Source organism: Hesperophylax consimilis, chromosome 8 (assembly GCF_061612785.1).
Source record: "Hesperophylax consimilis isolate HC1 chromosome 8, BYU_Hcon_1.0, whole genome shotgun sequence".
Lineage (NCBI taxonomy): Eukaryota > Metazoa > Arthropoda > Insecta > Trichoptera > Limnephilidae > Hesperophylax > Hesperophylax consimilis.
In genome coordinates this window covers 7,314,654-7,340,663 of record NC_142843.1, presented here as the reverse complement: position 1 = coordinate 7,340,663, position 26,010 = coordinate 7,314,654, and the positions used below count along the sequence as shown (strand labels likewise).

General features: G+C 35.1%; 1 protein-coding gene across 1 annotated transcript in view; it reads left to right on the top strand.

Moving 5' to 3' along the window:
- The window catches only part of Dus1 (Dihydrouridine synthase 1), an 82,570-nt gene extending 56,626 nt beyond the window's left edge, over window positions 1–25,944 (top strand). Inside the window, exons 2-8 of the mRNA XM_089634421.1 lie at window positions 11,737–11,937; window positions 17,081–17,240; window positions 18,001–18,196; window positions 18,999–19,247; window positions 21,208–21,505; window positions 22,739–22,903; window positions 25,653–25,944. Coding sequence (XP_089490547.1) covers window positions 11,737–11,937; window positions 17,081–17,240; window positions 18,001–18,196; window positions 18,999–19,247; window positions 21,208–21,505; window positions 22,739–22,903; window positions 25,653–25,868 — 1,485 coding nt within the window. The 3' untranslated portion in view covers window positions 25,869–25,944. The remainder of the gene's footprint in view (window positions 1–11,736; window positions 11,938–17,080; window positions 17,241–18,000; window positions 18,197–18,998; window positions 19,248–21,207; window positions 21,506–22,738; window positions 22,904–25,652) is intronic.
- The last annotated feature ends 66 nt before the right edge of the window (window positions 25,945–26,010 follow it).

The following is a 26,010-nucleotide window of genomic DNA, read 5'->3' as shown; positions in this document are numbered from 1 at the left end:
GGACTTGAACCCGTGTCCTTTCGATTTCCTGTCGACAGCTCTGACCACTGAGCTATGGCGGCTTATCTCTTATCCGCGAAATAATTCAATATATACTAGTGTTTCATTCAACAATTACTGCTTGTTACATTTTTTCACCTGAAAACAACCAACTTTATTTTATATGAGAAAGGCATTGTAAGTGCTAACTCTCTCACTAGATGGCGTCGAGACAAATTGTCTACATTTTTAGGTGAAATACTAGAACTTGTCAAATATTAATTATTATTTTTTTGGTAAACTAATGTTTAAGACAAGATTTTTATGCATAGCACAAAGGGTAACAATTATTTTACAAGCAATAATTATTCGCCTGAAACACTCATCCACATTAATCAAGTCCCGTTGGCGTCATGTATCTTTTATCAGGAGATTTTTCAATGTGGATGAGTGTTTCAGGCGAATAATTATTGCTTATAAAATAAACAAAATATATATAAAAAGGTTGAATTCTCGGGCGAAACCGGGTAATTATCAGTTACTACTAGTAAACATAATATTATATAAACGTCTACGTCAAAATTTAATACCAGAAACAAACCGTCACAACAAAAAAATATAAGATGGTCGTTTCCCGACGATGTCACTTTGTCAACTTTTTGATCAGGTAACAGCTGCAACTAAAGTTAGCAATGAGAAAAGTTTGTAGAAAACTTCCCGCCGCGGCATCTAAATATCGATCTCAACATTTTGTCATATTACTTCTAAGCTGAAGACAGTATTAATTCCACAAATGAAATATTTACTCTATATTAAACGGTTCGGTTTTTCACAACATTTATTAAGAACTAGCTGTACCCCGCTACTCGTTGCTGTGACTCAGTCTGTCTGTGCAGGTAGAAAAACAATAGCGCTAGTTGCTTTTACGTCCAACATATGGCGATGTTTTTTCAAAAACATGTTTGTCCGATAGCGCTGTTTAAATCGGTCACAGGTGACATATTCGAAAGCAACTTTGTGTCAAAATTTCAAAGCAAACGGTGGAGAACTTTTCAAGATTTAAAATTTTGAACGTACGAACATTAACATTTTTATTTATGTAATAAATTGACGTTTTCACCCGTGAAAGTTATTGACAATCATAGTACAATATGGAACGAAAGGAAAAATTATGAGATTATATAAGTTAACAATAAAAATAATTCACTTTTGTATAAAGTTACTAAAAATAAGAAAAAAAATCTTTTATGCAGTGATCTCATTAATATCAAAGTTATATAAGTATTTTATTACATGTCTAAAACATCAAAGACAAAGTTAATAGTCGCTTTAATATTTCATTACATTTCTAAAACATCAAAGACAAAGTTAATAGCCGCTTTAATATTTCATTACATTTCAAAGACATCGAAGACAAAGATAGCCGCTTTAATATTTCATTACATTTCTAAAACATCAAAGACAAAGTTAATAGCCGCTTTAATCTTTCATTACATTTCTAAAACATTAAAGACAAAGTTAATAGCTGCTTTAATATTTCATTACATTTCTAAAAAATCAAAGACAAAGTAAATACCTGCTTTAATATTTTATTACATTTCTAAAACGTCAAAGACAAAGTTAATAGCCGCATTAATATTTTTTAGGTACAAGGTCGTACATAGTAGCCTATTTTTTTCGATTTCTGTAATTTATCAACGTAAAATAAAGAATATATGTCACATAAAATCCATTAAAATGTATGCGAAATGTAGGACAGTGGAGGTATTATTAATATTATAAGGTATCGGCTGTGGACGGACGGACTCCCTATATCACACTTTTGTAATATATTGTCTTCAGTGAGTAGAATATATAATATAAGAACGTACAAAGTAATGACTAATATGTGACTATACTAATTAATAACAAATAACGGTAATTATACCTCCACGGTTCACACTTCTAATCATACTTATTTATGTTCACACTTACATATTTATATTATATCGAATGAAAACGTGGATGTCCTTCACATCTGCAGCTGCGCGAATTCTCATGTGCTTTTTCATGCTGCTTGCTAAAAAAGCCAAATTTATCAACCGCAGATATATGATTGTTTATTTTTCTAATGGTCGTCAGTTGTGTTCCTTTGAGACATTTATTATTTATGAAAACTCTAATCTCTTTTTAAGTAAAGATTTTTGTCTTTAGTGTATACGTTTTAGCTTTAAGGCTTTGCAGTCTTTATTCTCGTAATTTGTATCAATGTAATACGCATTTACTACCCGGATTCGCCTGAGTTTTTTCCCCTTTTTAGTTAGTATCCCCCTAGAATAGTTGAAACGTAATACGGCATTGATTTGACTTATTTTTTTATAATGAAGTCAACATTTCAAGGCGCTATAGCTCATGATGGAAATTACATAAAAATATGGAAATAGCTATGTTGGCTTTGAAATTACCCACATAAAACTCTGTGCAAATTTCATGACGCCAGACCTCAGCTTTTGAGAGTTGATGCTAGTTCAGATAAACAGGTTTCTGTTATAATTTGAGGTTTCACTGCCAAAAATATTTTCGTGTTATTTTTTGGGGTATAACGCCGTGTTGCGCTTCCTACTTAATAAGCCAACGTGTCGGACGGCGTTACAGTGTCCATCATCGGGGCAGTTGTCTAGCTTCTGTTTCAAACAGGTTTCTGCTTTATCCTGGAATACCTATTACATAAAATAAATAATAATGTTTTGAAGATTGGGAATTGAAAATAATTTATTTTACTCTTACCTGACATTTTTCTATCTCAATATTTTTATCAAAGTCCAAGATGCTGTCCGCTCGTAAATTTTAGTCAGCAGAAAAGATATTTATGTTTGCTCTAGTGAGCCACCGAACAAAGAAAGGATTTTATTTGACAAATAATTTCTCTGTTGCGAATTCATTATTTTCCCATTCTTTTTCATGTATATTTTATGAATCTTGCTGGCTTAGGTACGGTGGACCGTGCATGTTGGGATGTAGGATACCCCTCGAGACAGATCTCCAGTGGATTCAAGGCTCGAGGGTGGAGAACAAGGGGAACGAGAAGACGTATTCTTGAGCACGTAGACTAGACTAACTGACTGGTGTACCACAGGGATGAAAGCGGAGAGCCACTGTGTTCCCGCGTTGTACGTGAAGTATCATGATACTGTTGTTTATTCAGAGAAAAATTATCCTTTTACGTTTTAATTTCACTTTTACAAGATTTAAATTGAATTACAAAGATAAATTGAATTGAATTATAAGTCGAAAGCGCAGTTGTTTCGCAGAAATTGAAATGTCACACTGTCATCGAATCATTCAGCGCCATTTTGTTCTTTTGACATTTGAAAGCTCCCCGTCAAACGCCGATTTTATGTGCTTTTCAGCTTCTTATAAAGTTGTAATAAGATGACAAACTTAACAAAATGATAGTTGTCCTATTCTGCTGAGCACAATTAATAACAAAATACATTTAACTATTTTCATTCATAATTTTCATAATTAGATGACTTAGCCACACTTGAATTTCTGCGGAACAAATGGGCCTAATTTTTTTTTGTCAATCATTATGCAAATAATTATATATTTTCTTTTGTAAGACTCGATTCTTGGATCTTCTTGGATCGAAGTATAAAAAGCTCTCGAATGGTGTCATGAAATTTGCATAGAATTTTCTGGATCAACGCAACTACTCAACTCGCAACCTCATTTCCACCATGAGCTACGAAGCTTTGAAACATCAATTAATTTGTCGTAAAATAGGGCAAGATGCTATTATATTGTTTTCAATATTTTTGTAACGGTTAGATAGGAAAAATAGTTTTCGAAAAAAAGTTTTGTCACTCGGGCAAAACCGGGTACTAAAACTAGTTTATGAGGAAACAAAGCATTTAAATTTCAAACAACATAATATCGATACGGAAATCTTATGCAACAAACTTTCTCCTTCAAGGATTATGATTACTAGCACAAGGTTTTTTGAAATTACATTTTATGTAGGTTGCCTTTGTAATGGAACTTGTGTAACTTTAAGGTTTGTCAACACAACGTAATACTTGTGGTAGGAATGTTCCTCCAGTGATGTAACTTGTAAGGAAATTAGTCCGGCACCGTAACAGCCAGGGTCAAAGCAATATATTCCGCAGCCTTTAAAACCTCGGTCGAATTTTTAACCTCGTTCCGGAAGTTCCGATCTGTTTGCTTCCGCTTTGCTCCCAGACCTTTCCGGAAAGACTGACCTTTTATTTTATCATCATAATTAAAATACAAAGCTTTCTCTTCATAAATTAATAAAATTTATTGTTGTTTCTTTAACGCATTTTTGGCGGCGTGGAAATGTTTACGAACCAACATGGGATGTTTTTCATAGAATAAAAAACACATTTCCCAGTAAAAAATCTCGTAGACGTAAAATTCAAAATTGAACCAAAAATATGAATAAAATTCTCTGCAATGAGTTTAGCTAGTTGGATTTCTTATTTCTTACGGCTAACCAAGAAAAATACAAACTTTTACAACTTTAAATAACTCGACACTATTTATTTCGCAATATCAGCGGGAACATAACAAGTCAATCGGTTTACTTGTTGGCAGATGAATCATCTAAATGCGTTTAAGATTGAAGATTGATTTTATTCATTAATTTCATTCATTTAACATATATATCCAGCTACCAATAAAAACACCCTAATATAATGGAACTTCCTTCTTCTTCTGGCGTTAGTAAGATTAGATTATTAATATTAATTTTAGTTGTAAGTTGCTAAATATGTAAATACTCGTATATATGTCGTTAAGATAGTAGTTATAGGCCTTAGTCGTAAGTCACTAGATATAAGTCTTAGAGATAAGTCAGTAGTTCTAGTATTAACTATTTAAGAAATATATTTGTACAGCGCCCTTGAGGTGATTTCTCACGAAAACGGCGCTATATAAATTAGCCAAATATTATTATTATTATTATCGGATTTTGTCGAGACTTGTATCAATAGCAGTTTTGCCAGTTCCGTTATGCCAGTTTATTTTCAATTTTTATTACTTTTTTTAAAAGGATTTTCTGTATTTTTAAATGCATCTATTTAAATTACAATTTTATTTGCGTTAATGAATTAATGCAAATATTGGAAGTGGAAATTAACCTACTTCCCGACATCTGTGCGAGCTGAAACTCGTCAGATGAGTCGTTGTTGATGACATATACGCAATTCTCTTAAATTGGATGAAATTACAGCAGTTAATATACGAAATATATGTTGGTCCAACCCGATCGGCATTTGGCGAGATTTAGGCGCAGTTGACTCAAGTCCCTGGGGAGGAAGGTTCAATCCTCAGTATTATTACAGTATAAAAACTTAAAAGCCCATAAAATCCAATATATATATACTAAAAATAAGAGAAGAAATTCGCAACGCGCTGAAAATAACGTGTAGGTAGGTACTATTATCTTCTGTGACAGGGGTGGCGCACCTATTTCTTTATATTTTTGCCTGAGCTATTGTTGTTATTTGCGCCCGATTCTTTAATACAATCATCGCGTGTCAGATAAATAACACGATGGAAAGAGAGAAATTCACCGCAAACAACAGCAGAGGACTGAAGGTCCGCGACGGCTCATTAGCAAAACAATGAAAAGTGAGAACCTATTTGTAATATTTTTGTACAAAATAGGCAATAAAATGAAAGGAAGATTGCCTATACAATGGACTGATAGTTTTTAAAAATATTCCACAGAGAAAAATGAGTATTGCTGATTTATTAAAAAGCTCTTCAATTTATCGACAAACTTTTAGTAAATTCGTAATAATACCGGGAAACGTGTTCATACACCTGCGTTTATCTTAATAATAAAGACGAAATTGTTAGAATTTTTATGGACACGTGTTCCGACACCGTGACAAAACATTGGTATTTTACTAAAAGTTTATCAGGATACATAGCAATTCATTCGTTTATGGCTTGCAATCTCGTTTTAAGAAGGAAAGTTCTGAGAAGGAAAAGGTAAGTAGGGGTAGGTAGGAATCTGGTGGAAAGTATGTCCAGAAGTGGCGGACGAATTAATCCATCCCTCCCACTGCGATGCAAGGCGGTCCGAGAGAGTCCGGCTGGTGAGGTCAAAGAGTCTCTCTCCACCGACCTCTCCCAATCCGGCACACCATGCTTTAGGTGGGCAGACGCATTCGCCACCAAGACCTGGATATACCTCACCCCATGAACCCGGACATCCCTGCTGAGTCACCAATGTTCTCAGACCTCCGGAACGTCAGTGATCGAAGTTCGCTGATCGGAGCGGAGGCGCCTGGTTCACTAGGGCAACTGTAGATGAGAGAACAACAATTATTACAAGATCCAAAATTAGAATTTTGCCCTTGTGTCACCAAAATTATCTGCTGTGTGGAAGGCTCGCCATCCCTGTCCTTTTCCATTGAAAATCCAGCAAACTTTTCTGTTTCCGGGAGAAACCTGTCGGAAACCTATTTCTCTATACACAGAACTTTCCATTCTTCATAAAATTTCCCCATGTGTTCTCTGGGGTGAGGCTTCCCTGACCGCATTACGCCCATTCACAATTGTTTGCTTCGCTTATTTAAGTCGGCGGATTAAGTTAGAGTTATTTTAACTTCGACCACTTCAGAATATATTAGTAGTCCAAAATAACTTTTTTAATGATGATTATACCGAAGCACAACTTTTTAGAATTAAATCCTTAGGATATATACAGGGTCGGTCACGGGAATCGCATGGTCAGTTTGTTTAAAAAAGATTTTAATTTATGACAAAACGTATTATGAGTTTGAATTTTTTTATGGCAGTTTATGTTTTGAAGATGATCTTGCCGTCGCTTAGATGTAGGCCATTCACATTTATGCATGATTGTAGCCGGTTCCGAAAACTTTGTGTAGCGTCAATTAACATCTGACGTGGAATCCGAAAGGTTTTCCCCTAGATTTTCGTCTTGAGATGTTCACGGCAGTCCAAGGGACTTGAGATATCCGCACAAAAAGAGGTCACATAAGCTTAGATCAGGGAGCGAGGAGGCCAGTGAATATTGCTAATATGTATCTGGAAGAAAGGCTGCCTGGAAACTGATTCCTTAAGACAGTCATTGAATTACGAGCTGTGGTGCAATTGCACCAGTTGTTTTTCATAAAATGTTAGGCTTCATCATAAGAAACACAAATCTTTTTAATAGCATCGATATCATTAAGCAACTCTACTTTGCCTACGCGCGAAGTCATTTGGAGTTTGCATCAGTTGTTTGGTCTCCATTTTACAAAATCCGCATAAACAAAATCGAAGCAATTCAAAACAAATTCCTAAAATATCTTTGTTACAAGTCATTTGTAAGATTTAATAATTATGCAGAGGCAGCTTCATACTTTAAAATTGATTCACTGAGTGTACGGAGGCATTATAAGGATGCACTATTCATGTATGCACTAGTCCAGAGTTGATAAGCAAGATTCCATTCAATGTACCTGCGCTTTCAACACGCTCTTGTGTCCTGATCAGGGTTGATTAATGCAAAACGAACTCTAAGCAGAGTTCTCGCCTGAACAGACTATGCAATAATTACAATAGGGTATTATCCAAGGTTGATATTTTCAGTTGCGAACTTACCAAATACAAGAGGTCCATAAAAGAATATTTCTCTGATGGTTTGTGAATAATGTTTGTCTCTATTGTTTATATCTCTATTATGATTTGTTATATATCTACAACCTCTCACCATGGCTATAAATGTATTTTTTTGTAAATTTTTCGTTTTATATAATCTTTTGTTTTGTATAAATTTTTTAATTCATATTCCTTTCTTACAAATTTAATTTACTTATTCCATATTATGCTGTCTCAGTAGAGGTAGTCACAAGGAAGAGATCCATAATTGGCTTTATTTTGGCTATATAATACTTATGTACAAACTGATTGAATGTAAACTGTCGATTTCCCGAAAATTCGGTTGATTTTCACAAATTTCGGTAGATTTTTGCCGAAATCGATAGATCTACCGAAATTTCGGTAGGAATGGCTAATAATATGGCTAATAATCACTAGGTTCCACGACAACTTAACTTCCCAATATAACAGACAAATCAAGGTCATCCCCACTCTCTGAGGCCAACTCTCGGCCGTACTAGACAATCAACAAAATGCACTCATATTTGTACTAGGTTTAAAGATATCTAGTAGGGGTGAACGAATTATATTTGTTTGTTCATTAATTAGAATTGCTTTCGGATTTTTAAAAATAATAATAAAATACAATCACAATTTGCCAAACATCTCCTAGATGAAAATCACTCACTTAGTGATAATAATAAACCAACTCCGTTACACGTACAAAATAAAGGCCGTAAACTGAATCTTTTAGAGCAGTTAGAAATTAACAAAAACTCTAATAATCCGAAAGCTATTCTAATTAATGAACAAACAAATATAATTCGTTCACCCCTACTAGATATTTTCAAACCTAGTACAAATATGAGTGCACTATGAAGTACTTAATTATGCTATTAAAATAACCCTATGAGTCATCGTTTGGGAATAACTAACATAAAGACATTCAGTCAAATTTAAACATTACAGTAATTGGGGAAACTTTACTGGGGTAATAACCATTAATAATTTCTAACATTTTACTCAGAAATCAATTAAGAAATCAGTAATTGAAATTAAAATACCTATCTACAAATAATATAAATGTATCGTCTGTAAGTGGGCTACCCACAGTTTGATAATGCCTTCAGAGGGCGAAACAGCTGTCACGCGTAATAATAATTACACAGCAGAACTTGTTTAAAAATAAACTGTTTTTATAAACCCAATAACAATATTATTGAATATATAAAAAATTAAAATTAAAATGGAGTTCTACAAATTAAACTAATAACAATAAATAAATAATCAACAAAACACGAGGTTTCCGTGATGAACCCTGTATAAGTAATAAAATATATATGCAAAATATTTTGTATTGTTAAAAATAGAAAATTTTCAACACAAAGCGGTTCATAAATTATGTATGCACCCGTTTTCACGCATTTATTTTAAATACTACCTACATATTCATATTGTACCTTGATAATATATAAATAGATTTGTTAAAAGATCTTTAACAATTAATGATACAAATATGAACAGAATACTATTAGACTGAATAGAGTGGGGGATAAGAAATGAATATGGGAAGATGTAGGTTAACCTGAGATCCGCTAATTACTTAATACGTAACTAAATCCATCTCAAGCAACGTTTTCATTCAAAAGCCTCTGAGAGTTTCTTATATATACTCTGGGACGAGGTATTGATAATATTTTGTTTCTTGTTTCTTAATTATCGTGTTATTTTATATTTGAAACTCACCGGGCTTGGAACCCTATACCTCTGAGCCAAAGGGTTAACCCTAATAAGCCAGGTTTCAGCTTAACCTTCATCTTCCCATCTTCATTTCTCATCCCCCACTTTCTTCAGCCTTGACATGTCTCTGACGCGGAGGGCGTCATAACATACTATAAACATGTTCTCTTTACATTTATTTAGCGCAGACCTATGAGAAACCACGGGACAGTCTGAATTGTTGACAAATCAGTTCCAAGTTTGAAAATGACAATTAAAATATTTTTCTGTTAAAAATAATATTTTTTTTTTATATATTTTTTTTTATAGTGATTACCTCACAAGAGTCCCAACTGCTCCCGTCTGGAGCCAGTGAGACTATGGCATCCCCAATTGGGGGATGTTGTGAGGCTGAAGGTAAGTGGGGAAGGGAAAGAGAAAGGTGGGGAAGTACCTGGCTATTCAGATCTAGTCGCTAAACACGGCTAAAGCCATTTGGAGCAACGTTTCAATTCTGAATGGTGGTCTTACACCAGGGCGATACTGGTAGTATCTTCCACTCTGGAACGTGCCGCAAATATACTATATATTGTTTTAATTAATTAATTGTGAAATAACACAAATTAATCAAATAAAATTTATTTGCGCACGCCAGGTTCGAACCCGCGACCTTCGGAATGGCAGTCCAATGCGTTACCACTGGACTATGCCGGCCGTCAAATATATATTATAGGTAGGTCTTTATCGCTTGTCTGAATCCCTCACACAATCAGTTCTAATTTAGAAAATTACACTTAAATCAAAACAAATCCAAATTCCAAAGTTCATTAAACTAGAGTTAAGCGGGACACGATTTCTTTTGATTATTTTAGGTAGGTACTTTATCGCTTGTTTGAATTCTTGACACAATCAGTTGCAATTTTGAAAATTACCCTTAAATTCAAAACAAACCCGTGTTCATTGAACCAGGGGTACGAAGGACATATGCACTACCGAAATTAATATGTTTATTGTAAGCCCCGTGATTTAAACTGATTTTTAGACAAGTACAATAGCAATGTAATATATTTTTCATACATAGTCATGTTGCAATCGCTGTAAAATAGAATGCGGAAATTAAATAATTCACTGTTTTGTATAAAAAATAACAATATGACAGTACGTAAGCATCGACGTAAATGGGTCTAGGGAATTCTCTGCATTCTCTGGAGTACCACAGGGGTCAAACCTAGGGTCTATACTATTTATAATATTAATTGATTGCATCAAGTATGCGCTTGCCTGCTTTTTGCTGATGATTTCCAATTACTTTTGAGGATTTGTGACGGGCAAGATTGTGTAATAACAATATGACAGTACGTAAGCATCGACGGAAATGGGTCTAGGGAATTCTCTGCATTCTCTGGAGTACCACAGGGGTCAAACCTAGGGTCTATACTATTTATAATATTAATTGATTGCATCAAGTATGCGCTTGCCTGCTTTTTGCTGATGATTTCCAATTACTTTTGAGGATTTGTGACGGGCAAGATTGTGTCAAATTACAAATCGACTTCGATTCAACTCAAACCTGGGCTGATGAAAATATTTTTTTTTATTAAAAAAATATGTCACTATGTTATATAAACGTTCGACAAACCACATAAAATTTGATTATTGAATTAAAAGGATATATTGTCACCAGTAAAATCCACCAAGGACCTAGGAGTAGACTTTGATCCCAAATTTTCAGATCATATATTGCAGTTGACATCATCACGCTACGAACTTCTAGGGTTTGTTATAAGATATTGCAAACAGTTTTTTAATCCCGAAGCAATGATGGCTATGTATAATTGCATTATAATGTTTAAAATTCGTATCTAGGTTTCAATAGGTCTCAGCTGTATGGGGCCCTACCAGCAAAAATACATTGAGAAATTAGAGAGCTACAAAAAAATATTCCTTATATACCTGTTTATGAGAATGCATGGAGAGTACCCACGATTCATGCATTACTTAAGATTTGCTTGCTGAAACGTGCTACCAAAGTCTTCAGTCGAGGAATGGGGTCTTTGCAGTAATGGCGTATAAAATTATTAATAATTGAATAGATCGTCCATACCTCCTGGAATGCTATAAGTTATTCATACCAAACAACTACAGCCAGCGACGGCACCATGATTTGCTATGTATCCCACATAGCAGAATGGACATACTTGCTCGGCGTAGCATGACACGAGGTATGGTGTTATTAAATAACATTCCCAAGACCGTTGACATTTTTAACAGCAGCCTTGAAGGATTCCAGGGGCATGTAAATGCCATACATAACCCATTATAATAATAATATGTACTTTGTCTCTTTTTTTTATTGTGTAGTTTATGCAAAATGCAATTTTTTTTATTTATTGAATTAATTTCTTACATTTTCTTTTCCAGAAGATGGAGTGGGCCTGTTCCCGCTACGTGGTGGCGCCGATGGTCGACGCCAGCGAGCTCCCCTGGCGGCTGCTCTGCCGCCGTCACGGAGCCCAGCTGTGCTACACGCCCATGCTGCATGCCAACGTGTTCCGCAAGGACGCCAAGTACCGGCGCGAGGCGATGGCCACGTGCCCGGAGGACAGGCCGCTCATCGTTCAGGTGAGCTTCAGCAGAAACACCGGTTGTTTTAATGTCCGTTCCCATTCTCGGCCCGTCGGCATTTAGTTATTCTTACTCATATTTCACCGCTCTTTTAACATCCCATCTTACTTTTCAAGCGTCACTTCAGCTTAGTGATTTTTGTTTAAACGTCCATTCCTATTCTCGGCCCTTATTACCGTTAAGATTATGACCGTTAATAATCAACAGTAAACTGCCTTTTAAGAGTCACTTAATACCTAGTGGTTTTTGTTGAAACGCCCGTCCTCATTCTCGGCCCGTCAGCGTTTGATAAAGTTTTGACGGTTGATCGAACAACTCGTGTGAAAATTTGATCAATCGGCGGTTAGCAGGGACTGTTATTTGATAACCTAATCTAACAATCAAAAAATCGAAAGATATGCTGTTGATGGTCGATTGGATGACAGTGTCAAATATGACTGAGGTTCGAACAAAAACTTGATCAGCTGTTAAACATAACTGCATGATTGTTCGTCTGAACGATCGTGACATTTGTGCAATCGTTGAAACGGTTCGATAATCTGCGTTTAACAGGGACTGTTGAAATGTAAATAATTTAAATTGGCGCCGATAGTCAATCCTATGTGACCGAGTTTGAAAAACTCCATCTAGTCAGTTGTGTTATCCTCAGTCATAATATACATTCTAAAAGAGTGCTTTTAAGTACCTTTTTAACGCGTTTTGAAAAACAAAAAGCGGTCTGGATGGCGAAAATTCTGTGAACGCTTGTCTCCTGAATCTCCCCAGTCATCCGTATGGTCCAACTTAAAAAAATTCGGTTCGTCATATACTCCCCAGCGTTCCAAACATATTCCAGAAGAAATTATTATAGGTTTTGCTGATAAGATAGCTCCTCCGTCAGTTGCCAGATGTGAGGAAATGCCTTCCTTTATTTCTTATCAATCTCACTCTAGCTGGCTGGACTCTTCTTTCTCAGTAAGTGAATTAAATCGAGTAATCGATTCCCTTCCAGATTCTTCTGCTGGCCCTGATGGAATCTTATATAGTTTCATTAAAGCATTCTCAGATATGTCGGTTGAATATTTTTTATCCCTAATTAATTACATGTTCGAAACAGGATTTATACCGGAAGTCTGGAAAGTTCAAAAAATCCTTCCGATTTTAAAACCAGGCAAAAATCCATCTGAAATCTCATCCTATCGTCCTATTGCTCTTTCGTCATGTTTAATGAAAGTAGCAGAACACTTGATAAAGAACAGATTGGAATGGTTTGTTGAAAATAACAGAATTATCTCTCCTAATCAATATGGCTTCCGGAAAAAGAAATCAACCATGATAATTTAAGTGTGTTAACAACAGATATCCGTATATCTCAGTCCCTTAATTCTTGCACTCTGGCCACATTTCTTGATCTTTCGTCAGCTTACGACGATGTATTAATTAACATTTTGAAAGAAAAATTAATTAAAATAAAAATTCCCTTAAAACTAGTTCAATTTATTATTAATTTACTAACAGACAGATCCATTATTATCCACTTTTCCTCAAAAACGATAAATCGCAAACTATGGAAGGGGTTACCTCAGGGGTCCGTAATCAGTCCATTATTATTTAATATATATATAAGTGATTTAGACAATGTAATTCCTTCATCTATCAAGCGACTTTATTTTGCTGATGATTTCCTTATATATTTATCACACAAAAATCTATCGCGCGCTGCGAAGGAATTGAATTTGGCTTTACATAATATTAAAGTTTGGTTGTTGACTAATGGGATGAATTTAGCTACGTCTAAAACCAAAGTAGTGGCTTTTACGCGCAAAAGAAAAATACCCCCCTTTTCTGTCTGCTTTGATAATGTCCCTCTTCAAATCGTTAAGCAAATTAAATTTCTTGGACTACTTTTGGATCATAAACTTTCCTGGCTCCCGCATATTCAGAACATTTCGGCTAAGTGTGAAAAGGGGCTAAATATTATGCGAGCTGTTTCCAGAGTGTGGTGGGGATCTCATCCTACTACTCTTAAATTAATGTATGGTGCTCTAGTGCGAAGTCATTTGGATTATGGAACATTTCTTTTCGATCCTCTTCCTAAATATTTGGACAAAAAACTTGAAAGAATTCAGTCGAAAGCGCTCAGAATAATTATTGGAGCGATGAAATCTTCTCCAATTAATTCTCTCCAGGTAGAATGTGTTGATCCCCCCTTAATTTTGAGGAGACAATTCCTGGCTGATAAATATATTTTTAAATCTTTTTCTGTATCGCGTCACCCTTTAGAACAAAGCCTTGATTATTTGTTCAATAACTTAAATAACGAAAAAAGATCGACAGATAAAAATCGACTTCCTCTCCTTCTAAAAAGTTTTCTTTCATTCAAATCTCTGTCCTCTTCCCTCCAAAATCTACAAAAAGATCCTATCCTTCCTATTTTCACTATTCCATTTGATTCTATCAATTATATCCCCAACGTTATAACTTCAGACTTCCGAACTGATATTTTAACCTCATCTAATCAAAATGTTGAGGAAAAATTTAAAAACATTACATCTTCTAAGTTTCCAGAATTTTCACTCATTTACACAGATGGTTCTAAGTCTGATAACAAAGATTGTGGAGCTGCGGTACACATTCCCGAATTCGATTTAGATTTGTCTTATAAATTGCCTAAAGAAATTTCTATATTTACTGCAGAATGCTTCGCAATTGAACAAGCTTTGAGTCAAATCCAGCTTTTCAATATTCGACGAGCCTTACTGTGCACTGACTCACTAAGCGCAGTGTTGAAAATTTCCTCAAATATCCATAAACCAGAAGATTATATTATTTATAATATCAGAAACACCCTTAAATCTTTAAATGAATTAAATTTCGAGACAATATTGGTTTGGGTCCCTGGCCATTTGGGAATTGAGGGTAACGAGAAAGCCGATTCTCTAGCTAAACTTGGAACAATTTCTGGCTCTAATCCTTTAGATTTTAGAATTCCTATCTCTGACGTCATCCCAATTCTTAAATCCAACATGATTCGCTCCTGGGAAGAAAATTGGTCTAATACGAAAACCCGAACTGGTGCTTTTTATGCTGGAATACAAAATCATATACCAAGTAAACCTTGGTTCCACGGCAAGAAAAAATCCAAAAGATTTATTTCCTGTATCTCGAGAATGAGAATTGGTCATTGCTCCATTGCATCCCATTTGTTTAAAATCCGGGTCCTAGATAGTCCACTCTGCCAGTGCGGCATGGAAAATGAGACTCTTAATCATGTTTTCTTTAATTGTAAAAATCATTCATCTTTCAAAGGCATTTATCGTTTACTTATAAAAATCACCCACCAATCTCCCCTTAGTATTCCTTATTTACTTTCTCTCAACAATTCTCGCATTTTCTCAGTTCTATACAAGTTCATAGACTTGAATGACTTCAATATTTGAGATTTCCTATTCCCGTATAGATTTCCCATAAAATTATAACCATCTCCCCTAACTTTAACGGCACATAGCACTCTTTTTAGGGTGAATTGCCTAATACAAAAAAATAAAGTACCTTTTTTGCGGCTACTGTCAAATTTGTACTAAAATACAACGCAGTCCAATTTATTTAGCCCGTCGTCCCGCTGGCTCGGTAATGATAACGAATCGACCGAAGTAAAAACCAAAGACCTTGCGCAGAAAAGAAAAGTTCACTACGGTTTGCAGCACAGGCATTGTGGGACTTTTCTACGGAAGGTCTTCAGTTTTTGTTGATTCCTTACCCTTACCGAACCAGTGGGGTGACGGGCTTAGCCTAAAATCACCACAAAATACTTACATAAATTAAAATTACTGAGCTTCTTTGGTCATTCAATGATCAAGTGCAGGATGTATGACGAAAGGTGTAATTGTAGAGTAATAATTGTATACTAAATGCATTAATCCACTTAGTGTGATTTATCATCGAGTCATTGAACCCATAAAGGCTTGTCTTATTAAAGCCATTTACTGTGCACTGAATTACTATGGTTTCAGTACACTGAATGAGAATAATAAATAGAAAATCACCACATATAGAATTTCTGCAGGTATTACCTACATATTAATTAAATAAAGAAGAATTTCAATGAACTCTTTGAATCTGATCACAATTAGAAATCTAAGCTATGCATAAAACGGATTTAGCCATGTTTGGTGACAAATGGAACTATGTATTTTGCTTTTTTATTTCACATCGTACTGTAGTCAGAGGCGGTTCCTTGGTACGTGCATTTGTGTATTGCACTACTTGTCTTCAGTCTTCACATAGACAACGACATCTGTGCCCCAGTCATCGATGTACGAAAGTACGCTCCAGTCCTAATTCTCGCCAGGTCATTATTTGAGATCTTCTAGTACAAAAATCCCGCACAAGAACAAGCAGGTCGTGCTTACCCCGATATGCACAGAACCATGTTTTAACATACTACTGAAACACCATTGTGCGGTATCGGGACAGCCCGACCTAGCCGAAACGGTGACATGAGCGAGACAGATTACACTCTTAATGTCAAATCACGTGTTAGAGCAGTGCAGATAAATAATTAATCTCGTGCATTAAGCGCCTTAACGGTGAGTGAATTTAGCATCACTTTGATCATGCGTCTGGAATGTATTTGCTTAGAAATCCTTATGTGCAAGGTTAGCGCTACAACATTCACACATTGGAACTCGTGCACGGTGAATTCGGTGCACGGTTTTGCTATATTTTCAACGATTAATTGCCTGTCCTTTATTCTCAATATGATTTTGGGAACGCTGATGTAGCAGTATTATTTAATCTTTTCTATTTAATTCATTCTATCTACTAAGTTAAATTTAAAAAATATATAACTATGTAATAGATATTACACACTAGGTACATTTTAAAAGTGAAATGTCACAGGCGGTGACTGGAGTAGGTAGGTATTTAACTAATATTTCAAATAAAGCAATGGTCGTAGGTCTGATCCTGTGTTGACTGACAGCTGTCAAATTTATAATTAAAATTCTTTTGATGTGGACGGTGTAGTGAAGGATTGTTTTTGTTTATATGGATTTATAAGTTTGGCCGCACAGGCTAGGCCTACATTTCCTCCCCATGGTGGTAATGTCAGGAGCAATAGTTGCAATCAAAGTCTTATAATAATGTTGTAATTTTGCAGTTTTGTGGTAATGATCCAGAGATATTGCTTGAAGCAGCGCTACTGGCCCAGCCACACTGCGACGCCATTGACATCAACTTGGGATGTCCCCAAGCTATAGCGAAGAGAGGACGTTATGGATCATATCTACAAGATGAGTGGCCACTACTGCAAAAGATTGGTAAGCTAAAAAATATACCTACTTGAAATAAAAGTTAAAAAATCTTGATTTTACATAGATACCTAACTACTTACAATTTGTTGGTTTTGATATTATAGTTTATTGTCTTTGGTATTGAAATAAAATATATGTTAGTTTATTCAGGTAGGTACCTACCGGCTGATGGTTTTTTGTATTATTTCGGTCATTATATACTAGTAGTTCTGTGAACAGCATGCTAAAAAAATATTCTTTCTAATTTTCTCTTATATGATAAATCAAAAATAAAATTTCCTTTGGAATCGTATGATCTGTAAGCAGGTACTTAAATACATACCAACCTAATTATAAACTATGAAATATAAATGTATGAAAGTTTTTTTAAATTTCAAATAATGCATTATGCAATTTATCCAAAAAAACGTGATTATCTCAACGACAATTCTTTTTTAAAAACTTTCTTCAAGCAGGTAGGTACCATATTATTGAAAAACATGCAATTAAGAAAGTGCAAATAAACACAACGGTTTTACATTTGAAAAAGAATCTTTACTGAACCATTGAAACGGCCACCATCTTGAAAAATTCAAAGAAATTTACAGAGAGATGAAATGCAAAACGGTCAAGTTAAAATAGGACTTTGCGACGCTCTCGTCACAAAATAAAAAAAAACTCATTGATGGTTTTAAATAAATTTGTTTTTCCAACCCCAATTTTAAAAAGCGATCAAAATTACTCTAATTTATCTCTGTTTCATATAAAATAAGTTCATATTTTTCAGTGAGCACTCTCAGCAAATCCCTTTCCGTTCCCGTCACCTGTAAAGTGCGGGTATTTCAAGACTTCTCCAAGACGGTAAAGTATGCCCTGATGCTGCAGGAGGCGGGCTGTAAAGTCCTCACTGTCCACGGCAGAACGAGAGACCAGAAAGGACCTCTCACGGGCCTGGCCAGCTGGGAACACATAGAGGCAGTAAGGTACGAATGTTGGTAGTAACGAGCTATGTGTCAAATTACAAACATATTATAATCACGTTATTGTCTCATAAAATTAATCCAAGATGTTGCATGTTACAATCACATATTTGTTAAATTTAGATAACAAGATTACTTTACTCGCTTACACTACGAAGAATAATGAATGCTGTATGAGAAGACCTACTGCCAGTAGGTTCTCCTTCTTATAATTATGTGTTCGCTATGTTAGCTATCTCACTTTCTCTAATTGCGCTTAAATTCTTCAGGAAACATCACACGGCAAGCATTAGTAAAAGGCGAGGAATAATATTTCATTCGTAAATGACGTACATTATAAATAATACAATTATTTCCATTGTTTCCTTAAGATTTTATGCGACATTAGAGAAAGCGAGATAGTGAATGTAGCAACATAAGTATAAGAAAGACAACTTTCTGGCAGTAGAACGTCTCATACAGCATTCCATGTTCGTCTTAAGGAAAGCAACTAAGCGTATATTGTCATCTCAATCACACCCGTGATGTAGAATTTAATATTTGCCACAAGTTTTAAATATGAAAACGCCGCCCGGTCCTATATCTATTTCATTAATAATGTCTGTCTTTATGAGACATTATTGATGAAATAGGTTAATGTTTGTCTTTATCATACACGAACAATGTTTAAATTAAGAATTTACTAGAAACGTAAGAGTGCTTGTTAATTTTGTGAGATAATAACATGTGTATTGTAATGTCTTCTCAAACCAATTGTTGCGATTCAACCAACTTTACTAATAAATTTATATTATATTCTTTGTAGGAAAGCAGTCAATATTCCAGTATTTGCTAATGGCAATATCCAATGCTTAGAAGATGTTCACCGCTGTCTAGAAGCCACAGAAGTTAATGGAGTAATGAGTGCAGAAGGGATATTGACAAACCCTGCCCTCTTTGAAGGTGCCTCACCCACTGTATGGGATATCAGTTTAGAGTACCTGGACCTTGTGGAGAAATACCCCTGCCCTGCTTCCTTCATTAGGGGACACATCTTCAAAATATGTCATTTGTTGTAAGTGTTATCTGCTTTATTATTTTTTTTTTTACTGTGGTACAATATTTTTGGTAAATATTCGGAATCGCTGGACACGGATTATACGAAATATTTTAAAATAAAACCTTCTGATTTACCTTAATTACTATTAAAGGAATCTGACTGCATTTGGGAAATTTTTAATTTTAGCATTTTAATTTTTAATTACGTGAAATGAAAATTCGTATGGGATGACAGCTGGAATGATTTCTGTTTATGACATTTTCTTTTGTTGGTATTTCTGATATGAGTGGCTAAAATTTTAACCATTTACTGTACGCAAATACTAGGTAGGTACTATTTTGGCCAAACTTTGGAATGTAAGAGAAAATCCGAGAAATATTTGTAGTGTTACTTCTACATTGATGATGTAAAATCGAGGTTATAATGAGGTAAGAAAACCAGGATACTTGGTGTCTGATGAAAATGGCAATTTTTCAAATTGAAAGTCTCATTTCATAAACTGTCATATCCAGGATATGGCAGGGAAAGCGTTGAGAATAATTGAATAATAATAAATGGCACTTTCACATAGGAAAGAATCAAAAATAGCTAGAGTATTATCAGGTGCGATAGATGTATAAACAATGGCCGACTGTCAAGTGATTAGAGATGGTCGATATTCCTGTTCCAGTTACATGGAACCTGTGCCTTTGCTGTCACTGGAACCATCAATAATATTTTTCCGAAGAACTGATTATTTTTGGAACTGGTTTTTTGTGGAATATTTATAAAATATTTAAAAATATTAGAAAATATGTTAAAAAGCGACAAACTATTTTGAATCTTTTGAGGAATTGGTTCAAATTTTCTCAGAATTATTAGTAACATTCCCACATTCTTCAAAGTAAATGGATTAAGAACCCGTTCCACATCGGTCTCCGATAATTGAAACTGCAGCGACAACCCATTTCAGGTACTGTGAGCTATGTCATGAACCCGATGCTTTTTTCCGAAAAGTGCTTGTATGAGCGAATCTTATTCTATAGCTTTATTCTAGGATCTTCGGTTTGAAAAAAAAAAGTTAAAATTTTGTTCTATTTAATTATTTATGACTGGACTATCCTGTAACGGTATCTTCGGACTACTTTTGGTATTACTTGTGTGTGAAAATGCCTATAACTGGTGCAAAGCTTAAAATGTATTAGGCTGAAGATAATCATAGTAGATAGAAACCGTTCCGATCCCTAATAAATAAGTACATTATTAACTTGCCTATCTGTTTGACAGACTTCAGTGGTCTCGTAACTCTCATACACTCAGTACATGCCAAAGAGACCATTCATTCGTTCTCCCCAGACATTAAACCGCTGTATTTGAGAATAGTTACAGCTGTACCTCATCAAAACTTTAGAATGAAATACTACTGTCTATTCGAATATCGACATCGCTGCAGAGCTTCTTGAATTTGTTCAGTTGACTGCACAGTCAACTGAACAAATTCAATATAATTGATAGAATTTACAATGAAGGGCTACTTGTCTTTGAAATCATTTAATTTGAATTTAATTTGCTTTAATTTGAATTTTATTTGCTTTAATTTGAATTTCGTTTGCTATAATTTGAATTGTATTTTAATTATTTATTATCTATATATTATATTAGAGGCACTGTTGAAAACCAGCTGCATTTTGGGATGAATCCGGAATGTACAGTTGAGCAGGGTCCGTTTTGTCATATAATCAATATAATCGAAGAAAATAAGATGTATAAATATGTAACAATCTATTGTCAAATAAATTTGTATTACTATTATGTAGAACAAAGTTATAAGGTTTTTTAATCATAATAAAATAAGTGTTCCCATTGGAATTTGGAATGAATGTGACAAAATATTTCAGTGGGAGTGTTTTTTATGATGCATTATTAAAATTAGTCTATTGCTTTGTCTTAGTTATGATCAATAATTTTTATGTTAAACGAAACATCCTTTTTTCAGGTTAAGTATGGAGTCAAATTCAGAATGCCGTTCTGTGCTGGCAATGGCTCAAGCATTAGAGCAGTTTGTGGGTGTCATAAACACATTGAAATGTAAATACCTGCCTTACCACACGGGAGAAAAGCTTTACAATTATGATGAAGACAAAGCCAGCTCAAAAACTGAAACCAAAGTTCCAGTGAACAATCAGTTACCGGACTATAATTTGAATTTGCCTCCGTGGATTTGTCAACCATATGTGAGGATGACACCCAGCGAACACATCAAGAAAATGGAAGAAAAACAATTGGATTGCCTGGTACACAAAATATATTTATTTTTTTAATATGAGACTTGTATTTAACTAAGAATCAAGTTAATTGTGATTTGATGCTTGAATTTGGCTTTTACAACCAAAAAAATTATACACAATTAACTCATGCAGGTAGCGATTTCCAGGTTATGTATCAATTATCCTAAAAATATTTTGGCATTCAATATTCTGACAGTCCCCGTGGAAAAAAAATTAAAATTCCGGTCTGAGCAAATAAATTAAATTTAATTAATTTGTGTAGTTCACAATTTTAATTGAATATAACGTATAATATATTTGCAGCACATTCCAGAGTGGACGATACTCTCAGTGTCGCCTTGCTGAAAGACCACCAGTAAGAATTGAAACATTGCTTGAAATGGCATTAGCCGTGTTTGGTGACCAGCTATGAATAGCCAGGTACTTCCCCACCTTCCTCTTCCCGATCTCCTTCCCCTCATCACCACTGCCAGCCTCTCAATATACCCCAATTCGGGATGCCAAAGTCTCACGGTTGGACTCTTTTGGGGTATTCACATAAAAAATATTCATAATACATATGTGTGGTGTCCGGAAACTTGTAGTACAAGCGCGAAGTTGGTGAATCTACTTCACATAGAGAACCCCAAAAAACATACTTTTTCCCTATCTTAGCAATTTGCCATTTTTTTTAACTTTGCCATTTTTTTCAGCAACTTAAGGGTTGAAAAACTTTTGGATCCGGGTGAAAACTTCAAGGCATTTTTTTGATAAACCCGTTAAACCCATCCCTAATGACAATTTTTTTCAAATTTTACCTAAAAAATTCCAACTTTGGATTTACTTTAAAAAGAAGCTCAAATCAAAAAATGTACACAACATAAAATGGACTCCAAATACATACAATGTATATTTACCAGTTCCCCGCATGTACTACGAGTTTACGCATATGTGTATATAATGTGTATGTATATACATATATTATATTGAGGTTAGATTGTAACAAAGAATAATAACTTTAACCCAATGAAATAAATGTTCCTAAAACTATTTTTCACATATAATTTGTGTTTGGAATTTTACTATTACTGTACAATAATGTTTATAGTAAAGACCATATAAAAATAGTTCCAATTATATAATTAAAATAATTTGCCTGTTTAGCAGCAGTGTCTTTTTTGTCTGTGTAGTTTTTAACTCACATTTAAAATAAGTAATTAAGATTTCAATGAAGTCATAAATTTTTTTTTAATGTTTCAGAATAATACTAGCGATGAGCTCAAAAGGCGCTATGAAGATTCTGAAGGGAATGCAATCAGTAGGAAGAAAATGAAGAAACAACGCCGGGTCGAGAGGCGCCCCCCTAAAACAGAAATACAAATGAACAAATCTGGAGAAATTTGCATCACCTGCCCTAATCCACGGGTAAGTTAATCATTCAAACGTTTTGTAGATACTGAGAGAATACAGTGGTACCTCGATATACGAGTGCCCCAACACACGAGTTTTTCAAGATACGAGCCAGCGAGCGAGTGATTTTTTGCTTCGAGTTACGAGCGAAATTCGAGATACGAGTTCGGTTTAGCTTTAGGTCTCTGGGGAAATCCATGGGTCTAGAGGTGGAAGAGAGAGACGTGAACGAACTCGTCGAGGAGCACACCCAGGAACTGACGACTGAGGAGATACAAGAGTTACAGTCACAGCAGCATACGGATGTTATGCAAGAAATTGGTTTCGAGGAGTCAGAGGAGGAGGAGGTTATTTCTACAAGTGAGATAAAGGAGATCTTAGGAATGTGGGAAGGAGTTTCACAGTTCGTGGAAATGAAACAACCAGAAAAAGTTGCAACAGGTCATGCATCTGATCTTTTTCATGACACTTGCCTAACTCATTTCCGGAACATTCTGAGAGGGAGGAAGAAACAAACCTCCTTGGACATGTTTTTTTTCTAAACGGCCTACAGGTGAAAGCGAGAAAAATGTAGCGAAAAAGGCAAAGACCAGTAAGGATATCTAATTTATTTATTTACATTCTCTTTTTTGTTTTTGTACAATAAATATTTGTCATTTATAAATACGTTTTTATTATTCAAAACCACGTAACAAAAATAACTGGGGTGATGACCTTTTGGGGGTTGGAACGGATTAATGGTAGTCTAATTGTTTTGTATGGGGAAATCTGCATCGACATACGAGTAATTCAAGATACGAGCAAGGTTGCGGAACGAATTAAACTCGTATGTCGAGGTACCACTGTACCACTGTTGATATTTTTTGGTCATTAATTAGATAAACTGATAGAATTGTGCAGTTGGCCCAAATTAGACTCAATTGTTTCTTAGCCCTTAGGATACGACCAACTACGAGAGCAGTTCAGTGAAATCATGACTACCTTCAGGTGCACTTCAATGTGCAGTGTGTAGAGCTAGGTTTTAGAAGTTTTGAATGCATTTCAATATCTTCCAAGAAAATCCCCAAAACGTTGACATTGTAGATGCCTGTCAATTATTTGAAATGTAATTTTAAATATTATATTAACCGTCTTCTAAGGGTAAGGTAGGTTCTTCTGCAGCAATTTATCAAAAATTTTCAAACAAAGTAGTAATCTGCTACTAGATTATCCAGCAATTACTATAATCTGCCTTTTTTTTACTAGTTGAAAGCACAAAATCAGCAGTCCGCTAGTCAGTGAGTCCACAGTCCGCTGCGTGCATAGACTTGAGTGCCATGATTTATACACCGAAGGCCTGGGTTGTCTTACTTTTACGACTCAATTTCTATACCGCTGTCCTGTCCATTTTATCAGTCACCAGGGATCATTGTCGTTGTTTTAGGTAAAAAAGAGCAAAGATTCCCAAATTTCACCGGCTTCTCTGTCGTCTAGGAGTCAGAAGTTTTCTGTTTCTCTGACTCTTGATATTTATATGAACCCCAGCTCAGTATTTGATTCACTCGTTCGTTCCATGTCTTCCTCGGGCGTTCCCGACATCTTCTATTCTTCGCTTTTGCACCATATATTCTCCTTAAACTTCTTTCTTCGTTCATAATAATGTAAATACGATATGATATGATACGATTGTACCACCCCAGCCAGGAGCACTCTTGTCCCAGTGTGACCGGTACACTACGGGGCTGATTTTTTAGGAATTGGAATACATGCTCTGAGGATGGGTAGGAGGTTGGATTTAATCTTCCGGTATACATGGTAACCTAATAAGCCAATATTGGAATTTAGGACGGGCAGGATTAAAGGAATCTTCCTTCTTTTTAACTCTTATTAAATATCCTTGCTTCTTTTTGGATCTTCCTGGTTCTTCTTGTTTCTTCTTGTTTCTTGGCTCTTCTTGTTTCTTTGCTCTTCTTGCCTCTTCCTGGCTCGTCTCATCTCTTCTTGCATATTCCTACTTCTCACCTTTTTTCCACATTAGCTCCACACCGGAGGCCCTGACAAGGCCTAGACAAACCTCACCCCATGAACCTGGACACTCCTGCTAAGTCACCAAACGTAGCAGACCACTTGCGGTGACCTATGGCAGGGGTGTTGGTTATCCAATAAATTGTTCCCGGGGCGGCGATACCCATACCCACCACCCAAATTGAAATTGACATAACCCGATTTCTTCTTCTTGCTTCTTCTTGCCCCTTCCTGACTCTTCTAGTATCTGTGAAAACCTAACCTAACGAAGAAATTATAAATTAAAATATTTTATCCATAGATGAATTCTGTGTAGTATTATTTATGTTGTTGTAAGATAACCATGGGACTCTAATGCCATCTGAGTTCATTGCTCTGAAATGTTGCTAAAGTAAACAATCCTAACCAAAATATAAACAAGAGTAAATAGATCTTATCTTGTGAGTATGTATCTAATTTGTGATATTCCTTTGTCAATTTCTTTTATATTCACTCAATTCACTTGCATATTTTGTCAATTTTACCACTATTACAACAATGAAAAATCAAAAACCGTAATCAAATTATGAAGCTACATATAACTAAAACCGTATTTCGATAAATTTTCAATGAGATTGGATCAAAGGGGTTTCAGATATAAAAATAATTACACGGAGTCCACAGAATCACATCTTGTCAGAACGAAATTCCCTATCTTTCCTTGTTCATAATTATGTAAATGTGTATTTATTTTAATTTTATTGTTTCTTTTGTCTTTCAGAGATCTACCTGCTTGTACACATTATGCAAATCGTGCTGCAGAAACAAATGCTTCAAAGAGAAATTGGATTGCCGCAGTCATGGCATATTAGTGAAGACGAGAAGAGATATGTCAATTAAATACACGGCAGAAAGAAAAGCTGCTGCTCTTCTCAATGAGAAAATAAATGATTTGGATGATCAAAGTTCCAAAATTTCTATCGCAAATGAAGCGTAATTATTATCACAATCATGAATAAATTGTATTTTTACAATCATAAATTATTTTTACATATCTTTAATGTTGACTTGAATAAAATGTGTGTTTTTTCATTGTATAATTTTTGAAATTTAATCTCCCTGAATGATTATTATTATTT